This window comes from Photinus pyralis, unplaced genomic scaffold (genome assembly GCF_008802855.1).
Source record: "Photinus pyralis isolate 1611_PpyrPB1 unplaced genomic scaffold, Ppyr1.3 Ppyr1.4_LG1, whole genome shotgun sequence".
NCBI lineage: Eukaryota > Metazoa > Arthropoda > Insecta > Coleoptera > Lampyridae > Photinus > Photinus pyralis.
This window is the reverse complement of record NW_022170249.1, coordinates 23,750,374-23,767,758: the sequence shown is the minus strand read 5'-3', so window position 1 is coordinate 23,767,758 and position 17,385 is coordinate 23,750,374. Positions and strand designations below refer to the sequence as shown.

At 34.2% G+C, this 17,385-nt stretch overlaps 2 protein-coding genes across 2 annotated transcripts; one reads left to right on the top strand and one right to left on the bottom strand.

The window, feature by feature from the left end:
* Positions 1 to 1,469: 1,469 nt before the first annotated feature.
* Positions 1,470 to 2,285, top strand: LOC116168485. Its single transcript, XM_031484359.1, has 2 exons — positions 1,470 to 1,542; positions 1,592 to 2,285. Exons 1-2 carry the CDS (start codon positions 1,489 to 1,491, stop codon positions 1,946 to 1,948), a joined length of 411 nt encoding a protein of 136 aa, XP_031340219.1. The 5' UTR covers positions 1,470 to 1,488; the 3' UTR covers positions 1,949 to 2,285.
* Positions 2,286 to 7,614: 5,329 nt separating this feature from the next.
* LOC116159250 (glycine-rich protein 3-like) lies at positions 7,615 to 8,232 on the bottom strand. Its single transcript, XM_031472199.1, has 2 exons — positions 7,988 to 8,232; positions 7,615 to 7,931 (listed from the first exon to the last, which is right to left on the bottom strand). The coding sequence occupies exons 1-2, from the start codon at positions 8,000 to 8,002 to the stop codon at positions 7,689 to 7,691; spliced, it is 258 nt and encodes an 85-aa protein (XP_031328059.1). The 5' UTR covers positions 8,003 to 8,232; the 3' UTR covers positions 7,615 to 7,688.
* Between the last annotated feature and the right edge of the window lie 9,153 nt (positions 8,233 to 17,385).

Sequence of the window (17,385 nt, the reverse complement as noted above, 5' to 3'; positions counted from 1 at the left end):
ACCCATTCGAGGCAACAAAACAATCCGTCGAAGTTAAAAAAGAGTTAAGGTTTCAAGAACATTCAACCAAACAAATATTACTCATAACAAGTTCAAGTTTTTTTGTCGATTGTAACATCAGCGAGCTTTCGTAATGTTTCGTAGTTTGCAAGTTAATTTTTGAAAAATTATTATTGTAGCCTAAGTGGAAAAAGGGTACGGAGTTAAAAAAGCGTCTTACATGAAGTTAGCTAAAGAATGCCAATTCCCTAAAAATTAATGTTCGTTATATTTACGCCAAGGGATATTTGTCTATTCCATTGTGGAAGTTCAAAAATCTCGTAATCGTGCAGGTTCCATTCAGTAAAAGACACAGTCCGCTATTATAAACAAACGCGTTCCTAAGCGATTTCCTAGGGAAACTTTACCGCGTATTGCAGTGCAGTGATATCCATTCAAAAGAGAGGTGAAATTAGTTCATGTTCCGCCCAAAATGACAACATAGAAAGCCTGTATTGTAAAATCAAATAATACTAAAGTTCATTATTAGTGCCGCTAACGCACAAGGCAGTTTGGTGAAAAGCTTACCTAGATTTCCTCAAAGTTAAATCAAACCTTATTCAAAATCAAGTTAATCTGAGTGTGTATGCAAAACACACTTTTTGGACCAAATCGCATTAACCGGCAACTGAATCAACATCTACAGCAAGCCAATCAATCTTCAAAGTCCAAACCGAGAGGATGTTCCAAACCGGCGAGTTTAAGTATGCAGCCCTTTAGAAACTATCTGATATCTACCCCAGATGGACCAGTAAAAAGGTTAGAAGTAAGAATTCAACATCGAAGAAAAATTGTAAATAAAAAGGTTAGTCGTATTTATGAATGTTGTCAAATTTAAGATCCGTTGTCAAAGGTAAATATTGATCCTAGTAACATTTTAAAGAAGAGATCTTAAAGGAGTCGAAAAAAGTGTAATATTTTGTATTTTTAATGTGTGTTATAATCATGATGATATATATGATGATATTCTCGTCCACTTGCCTGAATTTCTTCATTAGTTCTGATCTCAGACTATTTCCCTAAATAAAGCGCGTTATTTTACACTCTATTGACTATTTTTTTTAAACAACGATACAAAGTTCTAACCGACATTCCCAGGGAATTATTCTATTAGCATTAGCTTATTAATCCTTTTACATAAGATTCATTTTGGAAATCGACCGTTCGACTTAGGCCTAAATTTTCATCGTTTCTTATTTCAAAATAAACACAACTGTTCTGAAACTTTCATCAAAATTGATCCAAGTACACTGGGTGCTCAGATACTTATGGCGGGCAGTATACGTATATTAAAGTAGCATACCATCACGTATAACGATTTTAGTTTTAAATTTATCTTAAATTCTGCTTCATGAAACTTATGTATCATCACGAATCCTGACTAATCTCACATTTTTAAATAAATAAGTCGCTGAGCGAAATGTGACCAAGTTATAAATTTGTTTAAAAATGAAGAGAACACTTTGGCTACTCTCAGTCTGTACTTCAGCATACGCTCTTTCGGTAATTACTTATGATTTTTACTTGCTGATTTCTACACGCTTTCTTGTAGATAGTTCCCCAAGAATTTAGAGCTGCTTGGGTGATAGTCGCGGAACCACATCGTGTTGATTGCGAATGTAAGACGAAGGTATCACCAGATCTATCCGAAAGAGCTCTTTCGTTAGCGGAAATGCCAGGGGATTCGTGCCTAAAATGTTACTTGTTGTGTATTTGCGAAAAATTAAACCTCATAAATCCGGCAACGTTTGAGTTTAACGTAGACGAAATTGTACGTACTGTGGCTGGGATGGACGAATTTATAGCATCAAACTGCGTAAACGCAAGCAGCACAAAGGACCCCTGCGAAAAAGTCTATCAAGCTATACTCTGCAGTATATATTCGCTGCTTGTGCCCTACACGTGGTAGGTAAATTGATCTGACTAGGTGCAGTAAGAATTCGATAAATTTAAGAAAGATTCTTCGCCGCTTTATCATTATAAGCATCATACTAGAAAAGTTAATATTAATGCTAGATTATGAGAGTTGTGGCACTTAGGAATCGGTTACAAATAAAAAAAAACGGATTGCGCATGTGCAAAACAAATTTTTTGATTCGACATTAGTTTCAAGTTTATTTGAGGTACACTACATACAAAATTTCATTTAAATATCTTAACAAAGGAAAATTGGATCTCGCAAATACAAAAGTTATCGTGGACAACGCACAACTGCACACGGACAGACAGGTGGATAGTCGGACAGACAGCAATACAAAATTATTAACGTTAATAAACGGCAAAAATGTAAAATTATGGTACATGAAAAACATAGATTTTTACCATAACTTTTTTCTTAAGCGACACAGAAAAAAATCCTTCCTTGATGCAAGCCCCAACACCATAACGAACCAAATAGCAAAAAAAGTAAAACAATAGCTTTTAAGAACTAGTAGCGACCGAACGGGCGGACAGACGGACGGCCAGACAGACGGACGGGCGGATAATTTTTGTAGAAATGCGCTAAAAATTAGATTGCGCATGCGCAAAACAATTTTTATAAATAAGCATTAATTTTTCTTTTAACTAAGAACATGTGTACCAAATTTCAAAGCGATCGGACATTTTAAGCAAAGTTATTGTTCACACGGACAGATAGATGGACAGACAGACAAAGGAACAGACAGACTACAGACAACAATACAAAATTATAAACTATCTCTAGGATCGTTAATAAAGTGTAAAATTATGGAAAATGTAAAAAATGGTTTTTTGTTTTTTTTTACAATAACTTTTTTAGCAATAACCGCAGAAAAAATTCCTTCCTTGGTCCAAGCCTCGACACCGTAACGAACTTGGCCACCTTACAACTGCAAGTTCGAGAAATCTCTCTACCATCCCTCGTATCAGTCCACCTTAAGATTGTTTGTCTGGTTTTCTGTGATTTTATGCCCCCGAAATAGGCAACACTTCTAACAAATTCGTGTACATTCGGTTGCGTCCTTCATCGTGAAATTTAAACTTCAGTAAACTTTAAGATTTGTCAATAAAAGTAAACGATGTAGGATTTTCTTATAGAATGAGGCCTGTAGATCCTATAATTTCAAACAGTTCCAAGATTGGGCTACTAGTTCAAAAGTTACAGCCCTTTGAATTTTCTTTCGACATTGGTTTCTAGTCCATAACTTTTGATTGAGAAGTCTAATCGAAAGAGTACGAATTGTTTTGGATTCTACGCACCAAAATTAATAAGAAAAAGTGTTTTCCCGAGAAATTTTGGTGTAGTCGATTTTTGGTAAAAAAGGAAGGTTATACACTGCCTTTTTTTGAGCCCCGAAAAAAAAATTGTCCCAGATCGACCCGGAAAAAAATTTTCTTATAGAATGTGGCCTGTAGAATCCATAATTTCAAACAGTTCCAAGATTGGGCTACTAGTTCAAAAGTTACAGCCCTTTGAATTTTCTTTCGAAATTGGTTTCTAGTCTATAACTTTTGATTGAGAAGTCTGATCGAAAAAGTACGAATTGTTTTGGAATCTACGCACCAAAATTAATAAGAAAAAGTGTTTTCCCGAGAAATTTTGGTGTAGTCGATTTTTGGTAAAAAAGGAAGGTTATACACTGCCTTTTTTTGAGCCCCGAAAAAAAATTGTCTCAGATCGACCCGGAAAAAAATTTTTCTTATAGAATGTGGCCTGTAGAATCCATAATTTCAAACAGTTCCAAGATTGGGCTACTAGTTCAAAAGTTACAGCCCTTTGAATTTTCTTTCGAAATTAGTTTCTAGTCCATAACTTTTGATTGAGAAATCTAATCGAAAAGTACGAATTGTTTTGGATTCTACGCACCAAAATTAATAAGAAAAAGTGTTTTCCCGAGAAATTTTGGTGTAGTCGATTTTTGGTAAAAAAGGAAGGTTATACACTGCCTTTTTTTGAGCCCCGAAAAAAAATTGTCTCAGATCGACCCGGAAAAAAAATTTTCTTATAGAATGTGGCCTGTAGAATCCATAATTTCAAACAGTTCCAAGATTGGGCTACTAGTTCAAAAGTTACAGCCCTTTGAATTTTCTTTCGAAATTGGTTTCTAGTCTATAACTTTTGATTGAGAAGTCTGATCGAAAAAGTACGAATTGTTTTGGATTCTACGCACCAAAATTAATAAGAAAAAGTGTTTTCCCGAGAAATTTTGGTGTAGTCGATTTTTGGTAAAAAAGGAAGGTTATACACTGCCTTTTTTTGAGGCCCGAAAAAAAAATTGTCTCAGATCGACCCGGAAAAAAATTTTCTTATAGAATGTGGCCTGTAGAATCCATAATTTCAAACAGTTCCAAGATTGGGCCAATAGTTCAAAAGTTACAGCCCTTTGAATTTTCTTTCGAAATTAGTTTCTAGTCTATAACTTTTGATTGAGAAGTCTGATCGAAAAAGTACGAATTGTTTTGGATTCTACGCACCAAAATTAATAAGAAAAAGTGTTTTCCCGAGAAATTTTGGTGTAGTCGATTTTTGGTAAAAAAGGAAGGTTATACACTGCCTTTTTTTGGGACGCGAAAAAAAAATTGTCTCAGATCGACCCGGAAAAAAATTTTTCTTATAGAATGTGGCCTGTAGAATCCATAATTTCAAACAGTTCCAAGATTGGGCTACTAGTTCAAAAGTTACAGCCCTTTGAATTTTCTTTCGAAATTGGTTTCTAGTCTATAACTTTTGATTGAGAAGTCTGATCGAAAAAGTACGAATTGTTTTGGATTCTACGCACCAAAATTAATAAGAAAAAGTGTTTTCCCGAGAAATTTTGGTGCAGTCGATTTTGGTGTAGTCGATTTTTGGTAAAAAAGGAAGGTTATACACTGCCTTTTTTTGAGCCCCCGAAAAAAAAATTGTCTCAGATCGACCCGGAAAAAAAATTTTCTTATAGAATGTGGCCTGTAGAATCCATAATTTCAAACAGTTCCAAGATTGGGCTACTAGTTCAAAAGTTACAGCCCTTTGAATTTTTTTTCGAAATTGGTTTCTAGTCTATAACTTTTGATTGAGAAGTCTAATCGAAAAAGTACGAATTGTTTTGGATTCTACGCACCAAAATTAATAAGAAAAAGTGTTTTCCCGAGAAATTTTGGTGTAGTCGATTTTTGGTAAAAAAGGAATTTTCTCTTTCGCAAGTTATCATGTGAACATTTTTGGTGACTCTGAGGTGATTTGTGATCAAGTTTATTGATAATTCGAAAACTTTAAGACCTATGGATCGGTTAGAGAGAGCGCGTCGTCCTATTAGGCGGCAGTTGAAGAAGTTGTTTGATGAGATAAATGCTGAAAGCCAAAATGCGATTCCGGATTTAGATCAGTATGCGTGTGAATACTGAAGGATGCTCATTGGTAACTGCAAACATTGGACGGTAAAATCAAAAACCGAATTCTCTACGACAATTATCAGCAAAATGAGGAATTTGAGGATATCGCCCAAGAAGAAAAATTGTTTCAAATGGAAAAGAGAGTGTTTGAAGTTCTGATAGATGGAACATGCAAATCCATGACTCAAAGTGAAAAATTGCCTGTATTGGGTAATCAAAGCAATTATAAACTGCCAATACTTAATTACACAAGTTAATGGAGAAGTCAAATAGGAGTTAGGATTTTGGATGAATCTGACAGTGTCAAGTTTCAATGGGCTCATCCCGCCTTCATTTTTTTATTTCTGATCCACAAAGTACATTAAAAATAAAAGGACCCCTGTGTCCTCAATTTTTATTTGCGAGTAAAATAAACCCAAAATAAATTATTGAAAAGCTGTGTTTTTAGTCCGAATTTGAAACGCTTCAGACTAAATACGTCACAAACCTACAACCAATCACGTAGAAGTGAGCTGGCAACCTTACGCGAGGGTCTGACGTTTGTCACATTTGACGTTTTGAGAGGGATGTTCTAGCACGAAAGTGACAAGTGCCTGTGACAGATGACGCAAGTTATAAATGCCATTCTCCTGCAATATTGCCAAGTCGTTATGTCATCTGAATGGTTCTAGGAGCTGATTGGTCGGGCTTATTACGTCACAGAGCCCGCCACAATCATATCGTTTTGAATAAACCTTTAAAACCGCATATGTTCATTATTTTCTTGCTAATCAGCCTCTATTTTTAAATAAACTTTTACTGTCCAAAAAAATGTTTTATGATTTCAGGTACACGCTTATTAAATTAGAACTGCGGAATTCAACTATACTGTAAACCCCCATTACTGGTACATATGATGGTAAATGGGTTGGACCGAAAGCTACACTAATAGCCTACTGATGGGTATCATTTTGCACCGGAAGTCCGATTGCAAATACTTACAATTTCGTCTGTTTTCTATTAAATGGAAAATTGCAACCAGAAAACTGTATCATAAAAATCATTAAAAATAAATGCCTGCAACTATTGATCACTATTGATTTTACCTCTTTATTCCCCTGGTTTACTCAAGAGGTCTCCTTCTTTTATCTAAAATTGTCCTATATAGGTAAAAAGGGGTTTTTTGACTGTAAATCTAACCCAGAAATTAATTTGTTTAGTATAAAAAGTGTAAAGGAAAAATTTGTGCTTACATAGGCAAACGAAGTGAAAACAAATGAAATATATAGCTCCATTATTTTAATATTGGGGGGCTAAAATCGTGAACTTGGCTCTCCCAAATTTGTTTTTCCAAAATCTCTTTTCAGCGAAATGTGCAAACAAAAAATCGAAGTGTGCCTACATGTGCAAACAAGCGAAATAATCGAGTAAATAATGGCGTTCCATCAATTTAATGTTTGGGGGGGGGGGCTAAAATCGTGAAGTTGGAACTTTGTTTTTTAATTCTTTTTTTAGAGAAATGTGCAAACGAAAAATCGATGTGTGCCTAAATGTGCAATCAATGTGCAAACGAAGCAAGTATTTGACGTTTAATTATTGTAATGTTGGGGGTTGGAGGGTTAACTTCACGCTAGATACGTTTAATATTAAGTTTGAGACAGTTGATACATAATGAGAGAAGCATAGGTCTTATTTACGCTTGCATTACAGAAGGCAATTTATTTTTTAAAGACCTGTATCTATTTGCAAAACAAACACACAAATTATAACCGCACATAATAATCGGGTTAACTTCATTTAGGTACCTATACCTAAAACATCCCCAGGTCCCAGGAAGTTAATTTCTTATAGAACATAATAACAAGTGTATTTTTCTTGTTTTGGATTTGCATAATAGCTTTGCGTGCAAGCCTGCGAAAAAGCTACTGAAATACATTACCTATTAGAGTGTTTGTATAGGCACAGGTGCCCATCATTGCGTTCCGGAAATAATATCGTCACCTGTCACCATAAGATGATTTTTTTCCAAGGTAAGTATGTATATCATACCTTTTAAAGTAAAACCAGACCACTTTTTTTCGGATAAGGTTACTTTTATTCCCATTAATTACCCCCCTACTATTTTTATCTCAATGCACCGACATTCCTTCTTGATCAGTATGGTATTCTGAAGGTTTACTACGTTAACTTTACGATTTCTAAAGGAGGTTTATGTAAATTTTCAATTTCATCACAAAAACGAGCACATGAATAATGAACTAAACGTACGGATTTCATTTCATTTATAAATAGGAAAATGTACAAAAATTTACACAATAAATACAATTTGTTAACCTAAATCACCAGCCATAACCATGACCTCCGTAGCCTCCCCATCCTCCGCCGTAGCCACCGCCATAACCCCATCCACCACCGTATCCTCCGTGTCCGTATCCATGCCCATACCCTCCGTAACCACCAGATCCGTACTTAAGCTTTCCGACTGCTAATCCACCCAAAAATCCAATCTTTTTGCCGAGCAAAAATCCTACAACTGGATCGGCTGCCGCGTACGCCGCCAACACACTCAATATTAAAAACACCTAAAAATAATTTCGATTATTTAGGTACCTTAAAAGGAAAATTCGCATGAACTTACTTTGACAGCCACCATCTTAAGCCACAATTTCGTAATTTCGAATCACTCGCTTCAAAAACTACACTCCTCGATTTATATACGTTTAAAAAAAGGAGGGGCAAGGACAATGCCAAGATCCATATAATTTCTTTTCGACCGAAAAAGTTTACGTCCTTATATATAAATTAGAGGAGTAATGATAAATTGGAACCGCACCTGTTTATAGTATGATTAATGAAAGGAGTATTTGACTAAACAATTTTCCGTTTGTAACTTGTTTAAATATGCTCATCACACGACACTATTGGCTAAGACTTTTCTTAAGGCAATCATCTGGGTATGGTATACAATTCTTACGAAAGAGAATCTTTAATTTTAAAGACGTAAACTTATGCAAATATTTGGACAAGGGGAAAAAATGGGAATTTACCATTAGGATCCGGCATACATTAACCGAATGTTAACCCCATAGAAACAACAATGGGAATTCCTCAATGAAGCCTTATTGTGACGATACCAACAATTTACTTGGTATGCGAGGAAAATTAGCATTACGATTGAAGCAATCTGACGCGATTGTAATCCGTACCTGAGAAACATCACTTGACTACCTTACCTACAGTAATATTATGTGTATTCTCACGCACTAACCCAGATATTCCTTGCATTTAACATTTTCCACTATCAGATTGTAATCTAGATCTAGTTAGCCACAGTCTTTCCAAAGTACTAGGAATAAATATATCAACAAAAAGGCCAGTGCCAAAGTAAAGCGCATTGTTATTATTTATATTATTAATCAATTAGAATATTAGCAATAATCCTGCAACTGAAATACAAGCTTCTCTACTGTGTCGTAGTTCACAATTTCGACTTTTGTTGTAAATAACAATAAATTTGTCGAAATGCTATGTGACTTATTTTAAATCGTTGGTATAACGTTTAGTATTCTCAACGTTTCATAAAGTTACAGTTTTGAGGTAAAATTATTGTAAAATTATAATATTCTTATGTAGATACTTGTACTTAAACGAGAATTTATTTGAAATTTGGGAAACATCACACCCTTGCTTCTAAATCCCTCCACAAATTATTAGGTAGTATGTTCCACATTACGCACAAAATTAAAACAAGTATAAATTGTGCACAACTCTTTTGCAGATAAAGGGCATTTTTTTAAAACCGAAATAGCTTAGTAAATGGTTGCGTTATAAGGTTTTCGATATATTCGCTCGTAAAGTTCTGACATCACCAATAGATGTATTTCTCCCAGACGTCCCAATCGCCCTTGGTGAATACCACCCTCCGACAATCTGTTCTTGAGATATAAGGAATTATTTATATCCGATCAGGATAGGAAGTCGAGGAGGTGGCTATAGTTTATAGAAATTAATTCCTTTCGTTGAGACCTTTCATTAGAGTACTATGAAGGAACCCCCCCCCTCTCCCAATCCCCCCTCCCCTATCACCTATTGATTTCGGAAAGAAGTCGCGCAGAAAAGTTATACTTTATACAAACCAATTCGGCGAGACCTTTCACTAGAATACCATGAAGGGTAGAACACGTGTTAACCCCCCCCCCCCATCTAAATACCGGGCACCTAATGATTTTTTATTTAATTAATGTATAGTATTCTGTTTATTAATCTAATTCTTAAAGTCTTTTTTGAGTTTGAGTTTTATGGCCGTCGAAAGTCTTGAAAAAGTTTCCAGGACCGCTGCAATTTTTCAAAGTTAGCAATCCAATCAAAAAATGTCAAAAAATGAATGTAGATTTAAATTTTAGGGCCACCTTTATTACCATTCTGTGTGCCTATATCCGGTAGTTACTGAGTTATTGGCATTTCTTGACCAATTTCAAAATTCCAGAACTCTAGGGCTCTAGCAATTCCTGTAAAAGAAGTTCAAAACCGCAAAAGTGGTTCGGACAAACGGACGGACGGACAAAACGCAAACAATAGCACATTTTTTTAATCCATAAAAATGCGCTAAAAAATAGAAAATTGTATGTTTCTGTTCCAAACAAGATGGCGCCACTTCCGGGATTTACGGAAGCGGCGCCATCTTGAAATTATTTTTTTTCAATTCGCAATTGTCAATTATGGCTCTAAACCTAATTTCAAGTTACTATTTCAAGCGTAAATTTAAGAACTTCTAACGAACGGGCTACGTGAATCTCCCTGTATATTAATTCGATGTTTTATTAAATGTTCAACTCAAAGTAGTGCTTGGAAGGTTACTAGGAACATCTCCAATAAACCAATACTCGGTTTATGAGAACCCTGTAATATTCAAAGAAATTGCTGCATATTTAAAGGGCTCTTTATAGAGACAACTATTTTACAATATACAGGGTGTTCATTTGAAAACTTCCCACCACGGATTTATCGAAAACCACTGATTAAAGGAAAAAACGTTGAGACACATCAAAAGACTTGTCAAAGGGGATAACTTTTTTACCAAAAACTACTTCACCCTCTGCCCCCCAGAGTTATTCCCTTAAAAATTTGTATCGAGTGGTATCGAGTAATGGCTTGTTTGAAAGGTCTTTCGAACTCCTTTATTTTGACGTTTGATTTTTTAAAATCGTTCGATTCGTTTTCGAGAAAATTAGAATAACTTCCACTCTTTCGACTAGTGTGTATATCATTTTGGAGTAAAATCTGAATCAATAAATCAATTTTTACTATCCCAAGATTGTCACAAAGATAACTGACAGCAAATTAAATTCTTTTTACCCATAGCAACAAATAAGTGATATTTTCGTTTGTTTTTGTTTCTATCTTAACAAATTAAGATATATGTCGATTAAATAAATGACATAAAGATTTTTCTAATTTTCTCTTAAACGAATCGACCGATTTTAAAAAATCAAACGTCAAAATAAAGGAATTCGAAAGACCTTTCAAACAAGCTATTACTCAATACCACTTGTCATTTAATTGATCGGATCTTCAATTGGCAGGATCGCTATGTAAAAGGATTTCAGTACCGAAAACAATTTCTTTCAATCGACCTTTATTTTACATTCTAATTTAATTACGCCTACTTTTAGAACGCCAAGTTTAAGTGCCTCCTTATGTTAATCAGCAGAATTTGTACTTGGTTATTTTTTGATGAATCGAACTAATTTTTGCTACTTCTATAGCCTCCTATCCTATATTTTCTACTTTGAAGGAATTATTATATATTTTCTCTTGCTATTTCTTATAGGAGAACCGAGTTTCATGGCCAATTGCACCGTCAAAATTAAGTATCCCGTAAAGTTAAGCATAACTTAAATACCATAGCAACAATTGTCTTAATAATCGTTGCCATAGATTTTAAGTTCGACTTAACTTTAAGCAAGGTTTAAATTTGTTGGTGCAACTGGGCATTAGAATTATCCGGAAATGCACGTGGAATCCAGCCGTCTTCCTTTATTTTCTGTTTTGAAAAATATTATAGAAATCTTCTTGGGAAGTTTTTTTAAAAGCCTGCTTAGAAATCTTCTTCAAACCTTTTTTAGTAATTTTAAAAATATTCTAGCAGCCTCCTTCAAAACCGTCTTCTAGAGAAGAAGAGAGAAGAATTTTCCTAGGAAACCGCAATCTTCCCTCAAACCTTCAAAACTATCCTAAAATTTATTGGAAAATTTCTACTAACGCGGAACTCGGACTAAACAAAATTCAACGTCTAGCTAGGACTTACTCAAAAAGCACCTTCAAAATAGTCTACGAAAATCTAGAGAGTTCGTTGTAAAACTTTTTTAAAATCTTCTTGGAAGACTTTTTGTAATTTTTCGAAGTAGTTCCACAACTCTTTTACAAACAAAATGTTTGCAAAAATCGAGTAGATTCAACTTGCTAATACTGGAAACTGAAAACAGTGAATTCTTTAACCGCAATTTTACGGGCAGAAAACTGATGGTTCAACTGATAAAGGTCCCTAAACTATGATCATAAGTAAAAGCATGCAAATAATGCTTCTTAGGGGAATTTTTCGAAGGAAAAAAAATTCCCTTTATGTGATGGTTTTGTCCGTCTGTCTGTTCCCCGTCTAACTCGAGAACGATATATGACAGCGATGTCAAACATTCGCCAATCGATTTCTACGAGTTCAAGGATTAGTGCTATTGAATATGAGCCGGATCAAAAGTCTGGTTTCCGAATACGAGCCGAGTGCCAATACCCTACTGAAAATAGTATACGATTCTTCGTGTCTCGTTTTAGTGTTACGAATTTCAATGCATTTTTCTTTAACTTTATAAAGAATTTCGTTAACACAGAGCTTAATCTATACATAAAAGGTGAAAATTAATCGAACAGACTGATTAAAGGAGCAAAACTTGGTTTTAAAGTTCATCGCGAAGGTTTTCAAGAAATTTTAGAACAAACAACTTCAGGTAGGTAGGTAATTGGTCCTCTCAGTGTGGTACTAGAACTACCTACGCCAAGTGTTATATGTTATCGCCAAACATCATCATTATTCAATGCGACAAGTGGCATCTCCTATGAGCTACTAATGACCGATAATAGGTAAAATAAATTCGTTCAAAACTTTGCACCAATTATGCTAATTAAATAGTAACCTTAACCTTATTTTCTTCTACTCAACATCAGATACCAGTTCTTCGCAAAAAAAACTCTCGAAGCGATTCATTACGGATCCTGTGTTTAATTCGACCAAGAGAATTCCTCATTGACCCAATAAGTAGTACAAGTTCGCCGTGGGCCACACAAAATCAAAGAGGAAAATCTGTGGTACGTAAGGTATGTCGACCTCATCGAAGAGGACACTGTTTAGTAGTTGCATGAATATTCCTAAATATTCATGAAACTACATCTACTAATTACGTATTCAAATGAAAACAATTAAAACATCACGGAATTGAACGTTACTATGGCAGATTTGTAAGTAATCGCAAAAATGACACAACCTTTATGTAACCTATGTTAATTTGTAAATTTTTATACCATTTAGCAATAAATCGTTTTATTTATAGGCGAGTTTGCTTATGAATTACGATCGAGGCTGAAATTACACCTATAGTAGGTTGGAATCAGAAACATTGAAGCGTACATAAGACAATTAGAATATAATCCTACCCCATCATACGAAGGATTTATTAAAATTAACTTTTAAAAATGACGACTTTCCCCACGTAAAAATAATATTACCCTTTTAAATAGAAATACCTGTATGAAATATGTAACCTTGATCTTTATATATATTCAAAGCATTAGCTCAATGTGAATAGTTTTCTCTATGACCCACAGTGTTAATGAATTCAAACATTTAGCTTCATACTCATTAAGTGTTTTCCCAAGGACGATCAATCGAATTTTCACCAACAACTGTAGTAGATCACAGATCACACGTATGGAAAGGCTGTTGCATATAAATTTGATTCACCCCCAACGGCCCCAGCAAAAGTAATCAAGCCGTAGTTTAAATGTGGGCGACTGAAGAAAGTGAAGATTTCTTCAATTATGAACTCAACATTTTTCGGGCATGTTGGCAGAGGTGATATGGTTGTTCTTTAACTTTTCGAGTTTCGATTCCATCAACTGTTTGTCTATGACAAGCTTTTGCCAGCGACTTTAGTACGTGCATAAACATTACAATCTTCCGCAGTTTCGACTGTAAAACGTAGATAATTTTAGGAAATCCTCTCTTAGTACTCCCCTAGAATCCCCCAGTAGATAACCTACGTGGCCATTTTCAGCCTTCGACGCCCAGTACTTTCGGCTATAATATAAAAATTAGGCAAACATTTTGAAAGTACATATGCATGTTTGGCAATACTGAAAACGTAATGTATGGCATAACGTCAATAATAATCAAAACACGTGTGTTTGATGTGTTGAAATTTATTTTATTGAATTCTCTAGAATAGCACCCCGATATATACGTACATTCCAATAAAACGAGTACCGTCATTTTAAATATCAAGATAATAATACTTATATTGTAAGTATGTCACCGCAAACAAACCTCCTTTTTTTAATTGCCGCTTTGTTTTAATTGGTTAATTTAAGAAAACATATACAGGGTGTCATGGGTCAAGTTCAATTGCATGAGTACTATAAAATGAGGAAAATGTTGCAGTTTGGTATAGTGTTTATTATTCCGGTGAAAAAATTCACGTGTGATAATGATAATAATAGTAATAAATACCTTACTTCATTACCTTGCATAAATATATAAATTAAAATAAAATGTAAATGTTAATTAAGAAGGTTCTATTTTGTTTTGTTAATTAAAATTCAAATTGTCAAAGTGGTGATATTCTTTTTGAATCGCCCTGTATATACATTTCATACTGTATAAGTGTATGGAATGGATGTAAGTGTGCATGTAAGTTGTATGTGTAGTATACGAAATATATACCGATCACCGATCATGTAGATCATGATTATGCTCCGATTTGTGCTTTCAGAATTTTTCGAAAAAAATTGTAATTCGTTTTTTAATCATAACTACTTCATTTTTTTATTAAATATGCATTAAAAACCCATTTTGTACGTTTTTACAAGAGCTACAAGGCTATTTACATAAAATCCCTTTAAAACTCTTAGTTTTAAAATGGGATGAGCTTAAAGGGGTAAAACAAGGTAGTGCTCGCATATAAATACATCTTTTAAACTTTTTTGTCGTACAGCAGAAAATTTCCAGCGAGAAAAATGTGTATAGAATTAAAAAAGCCACAATTGGATGCTGTAGCCTTCTTTTACGTAGGTATCTCCAGTTGTTTAATGTTTTATAGTTGTTTTGAAGTCACAAGAGAATGACGTTTTTCACAACATTGTAGAAATTCGTTGCAGTTCTAGAACGTATTAATAATACGTAATTAGAGAAAACTGAAAAAGGGGAAGAACTAATTCTAATTAGGGTGGTAATTAGGGATTGCTTGCGCTAATTTTTTCGGTGAAAAAAGTACGGATCTACCAATTATTTTCCTCGTAACTCGCTTAATTTTTATGCGTTTTTTTTTTAAAGTAGAAATGTTTTGTAAATACGTTTTTCTCGAAAAATGCGTAGTTTTGCCGATATTTAACTGTGAAACTCTCTAATTTAGCGTTTGATGAAACTCGGTTCGTATTGGTCATACAGCAATTATTTTTAAAAAACCGTTTTCTGCACGTGTTTTTTTAAAGGCTACGATTTTGATCTTAACAGTTTTTTAAATAAAATTCATACTTTTCGAGTTTTTCGCGAATAAAAAAATTTGATCTTTTCTATGAAAAACTCATACCTTCGGCCGCGAATAACTGGAGAAGTAATAACATTCCAAAAAAATGTATAGAACACTTTTTGCTTAGCATTAATTTTTCTATCTACTCCTATGTTAAAATTACACTAAAAAATTGCTACTCCTAGATAGGGTCTTTTTAGCAGGCCTTTTTAACAAATGTTGATTTACAGTATTATTAATTTTATTATTTAACTCGTTCACAGTTTGTCTTATTTTATATGTTAAACCATTGGTTAAACTTTGTTTTTCCCACAGAAAGAAATATTAGGGCGATAGATCAGGAAACCTTGCAGGTCGTACTATAGGTCCTCTTTTTCCAATCCTGACATTTGGACATTCTTGATTTAAATAGTTTATTACGATCTATTGAATTGTGCGCAGGTGCACCATCTTGTGGAAATATTATTCCTCGCCGATCTGCTAATGGTATATCATAAAAAAACTTACTTAATTTTGTAAAAAAATCAAATATCTTTGAGAAGTTAAATAAAAATATTGACCCAGAATAATATTATTAACAATTTCGCACACACACGGTTGAAAAACTTACTTGAAAATTAGTAATAGGTGTTTCGTGTGGATTTATGTCAGAAGTGTGACAAAAGTGCCTATTACATATAAGATTATTGGAAAAGTGGCTTTCATTTGTCCATAAAATTTTATTTAGAAAATGTGGTTACGTATGTGACACCTACATTTAATTCTAGTACAGTTTCTCCAACTGAATTTCTCAGATGCGCATTAAAATATACTAATACGTCAGGCTTCCAAATTTTCATTTATTTGACGAACTTTGCGATTTGTCATAGTCAGGGGACCAGTTCTACGAAGCTTTCTTTCTAATCTGAAAAGTATGTTTGATTTAGAAGACAGCGAGGATGACAGAAATCAGGATATTGTTCGTATTAATCGCTAGGGCTTTGAGAAGTATTCGAATAACTTCGCATAGTATTTGAATAACTTTACCTTCCCTTTTTTACCAAAAATCGACTGCACCAAAATTTCTCGGGAAAACACTTTTTCTTATTAATTTTGGTGCGTAGAATCCAAAACAATTCGTACTTTTTCGATTAGAATTCTCAATCAAAAGTTATAGACTAGAAACAAATTTCGAAAGAAATTAAAAGGGCTGTAACTTTTGAACTAGTTGCCCAATCTTGGAACTGTTTGAAATTATGGATTCTACAGGCCACATTCTATAAGAAAATTATTTTCCGGGTCGATCTGAGACAATTTTTTCTTCGCCCTCAAAAAAAGGCAGTGTATAACCTTCCTTTTTTACCAAAAATCGACTACACCAAAATTTCTCGGGAAAACACTTTTTCTTATTAATTTGGTGCGTAGAATCCAAATCAATTCGTACTTTTTCGATCAGACTTCACAATCAAAAGGTTATAGACTAGAAACCAATTTCGAAAGAAATTCAAAGGGCTGTAACTTTTGAACTAGTAGCCCAATCTTGGAACTGTTTGAAATTATGGATTCTACAGGCCACATTCTATAAGAAAATTTTTTTCCGGGTCGATCTGAGACAATTTTTTTTTCGCGCCCAAAAAAAGGCAGTGTATAACCTTCCTTTTTTACCAAAAATCGACTACACCAAAATTTCTCGGGAAAACACTTTTTCTTATTAATTTTGGTGCGTAGAATCCAAAACAATTCGTACTTTTTCGATTAGAATTCTCAATCAAAAGTTATAGACTAGAAACCAATTTCGAAAGAAAATTCAAAGGGCTGTAACTTTTGAACTAGTAGCCCAATCTTGGAACTTTTTGAAATTATGGATTCTACAGGCCACATTCTATAAGAAAATTTTTTTCCGGGTCGATCTGAGACAATTTTTTTTTCGGGGCTCAAAAAAGGGCAGTGTATAACCTTCCTTTTTTACCAAAATCGACTGCACCAAAATTTCTCGGGAAAACACTTTTTCTTATTAATTTTGGTGCGTAGAATCCAAAACAATTCGTACTTTTTCGATCAGACTTCTCAATCAAAAGACTAGAAACCAATTTTGAAAGAAAATTCAAAGGGCTGTAACTTTTGAACTAGTAGCCCTATCTTGGAACTGTTTGAAATTATGGATTCTACAGGCCACATTCTGTAAGAAAATTTTTTTTCCGGGTCGATCTGAGACAATTTTTTTTTCGCTCCCCAAAAAAAGGCAGTGTATAACCTTCCTTTT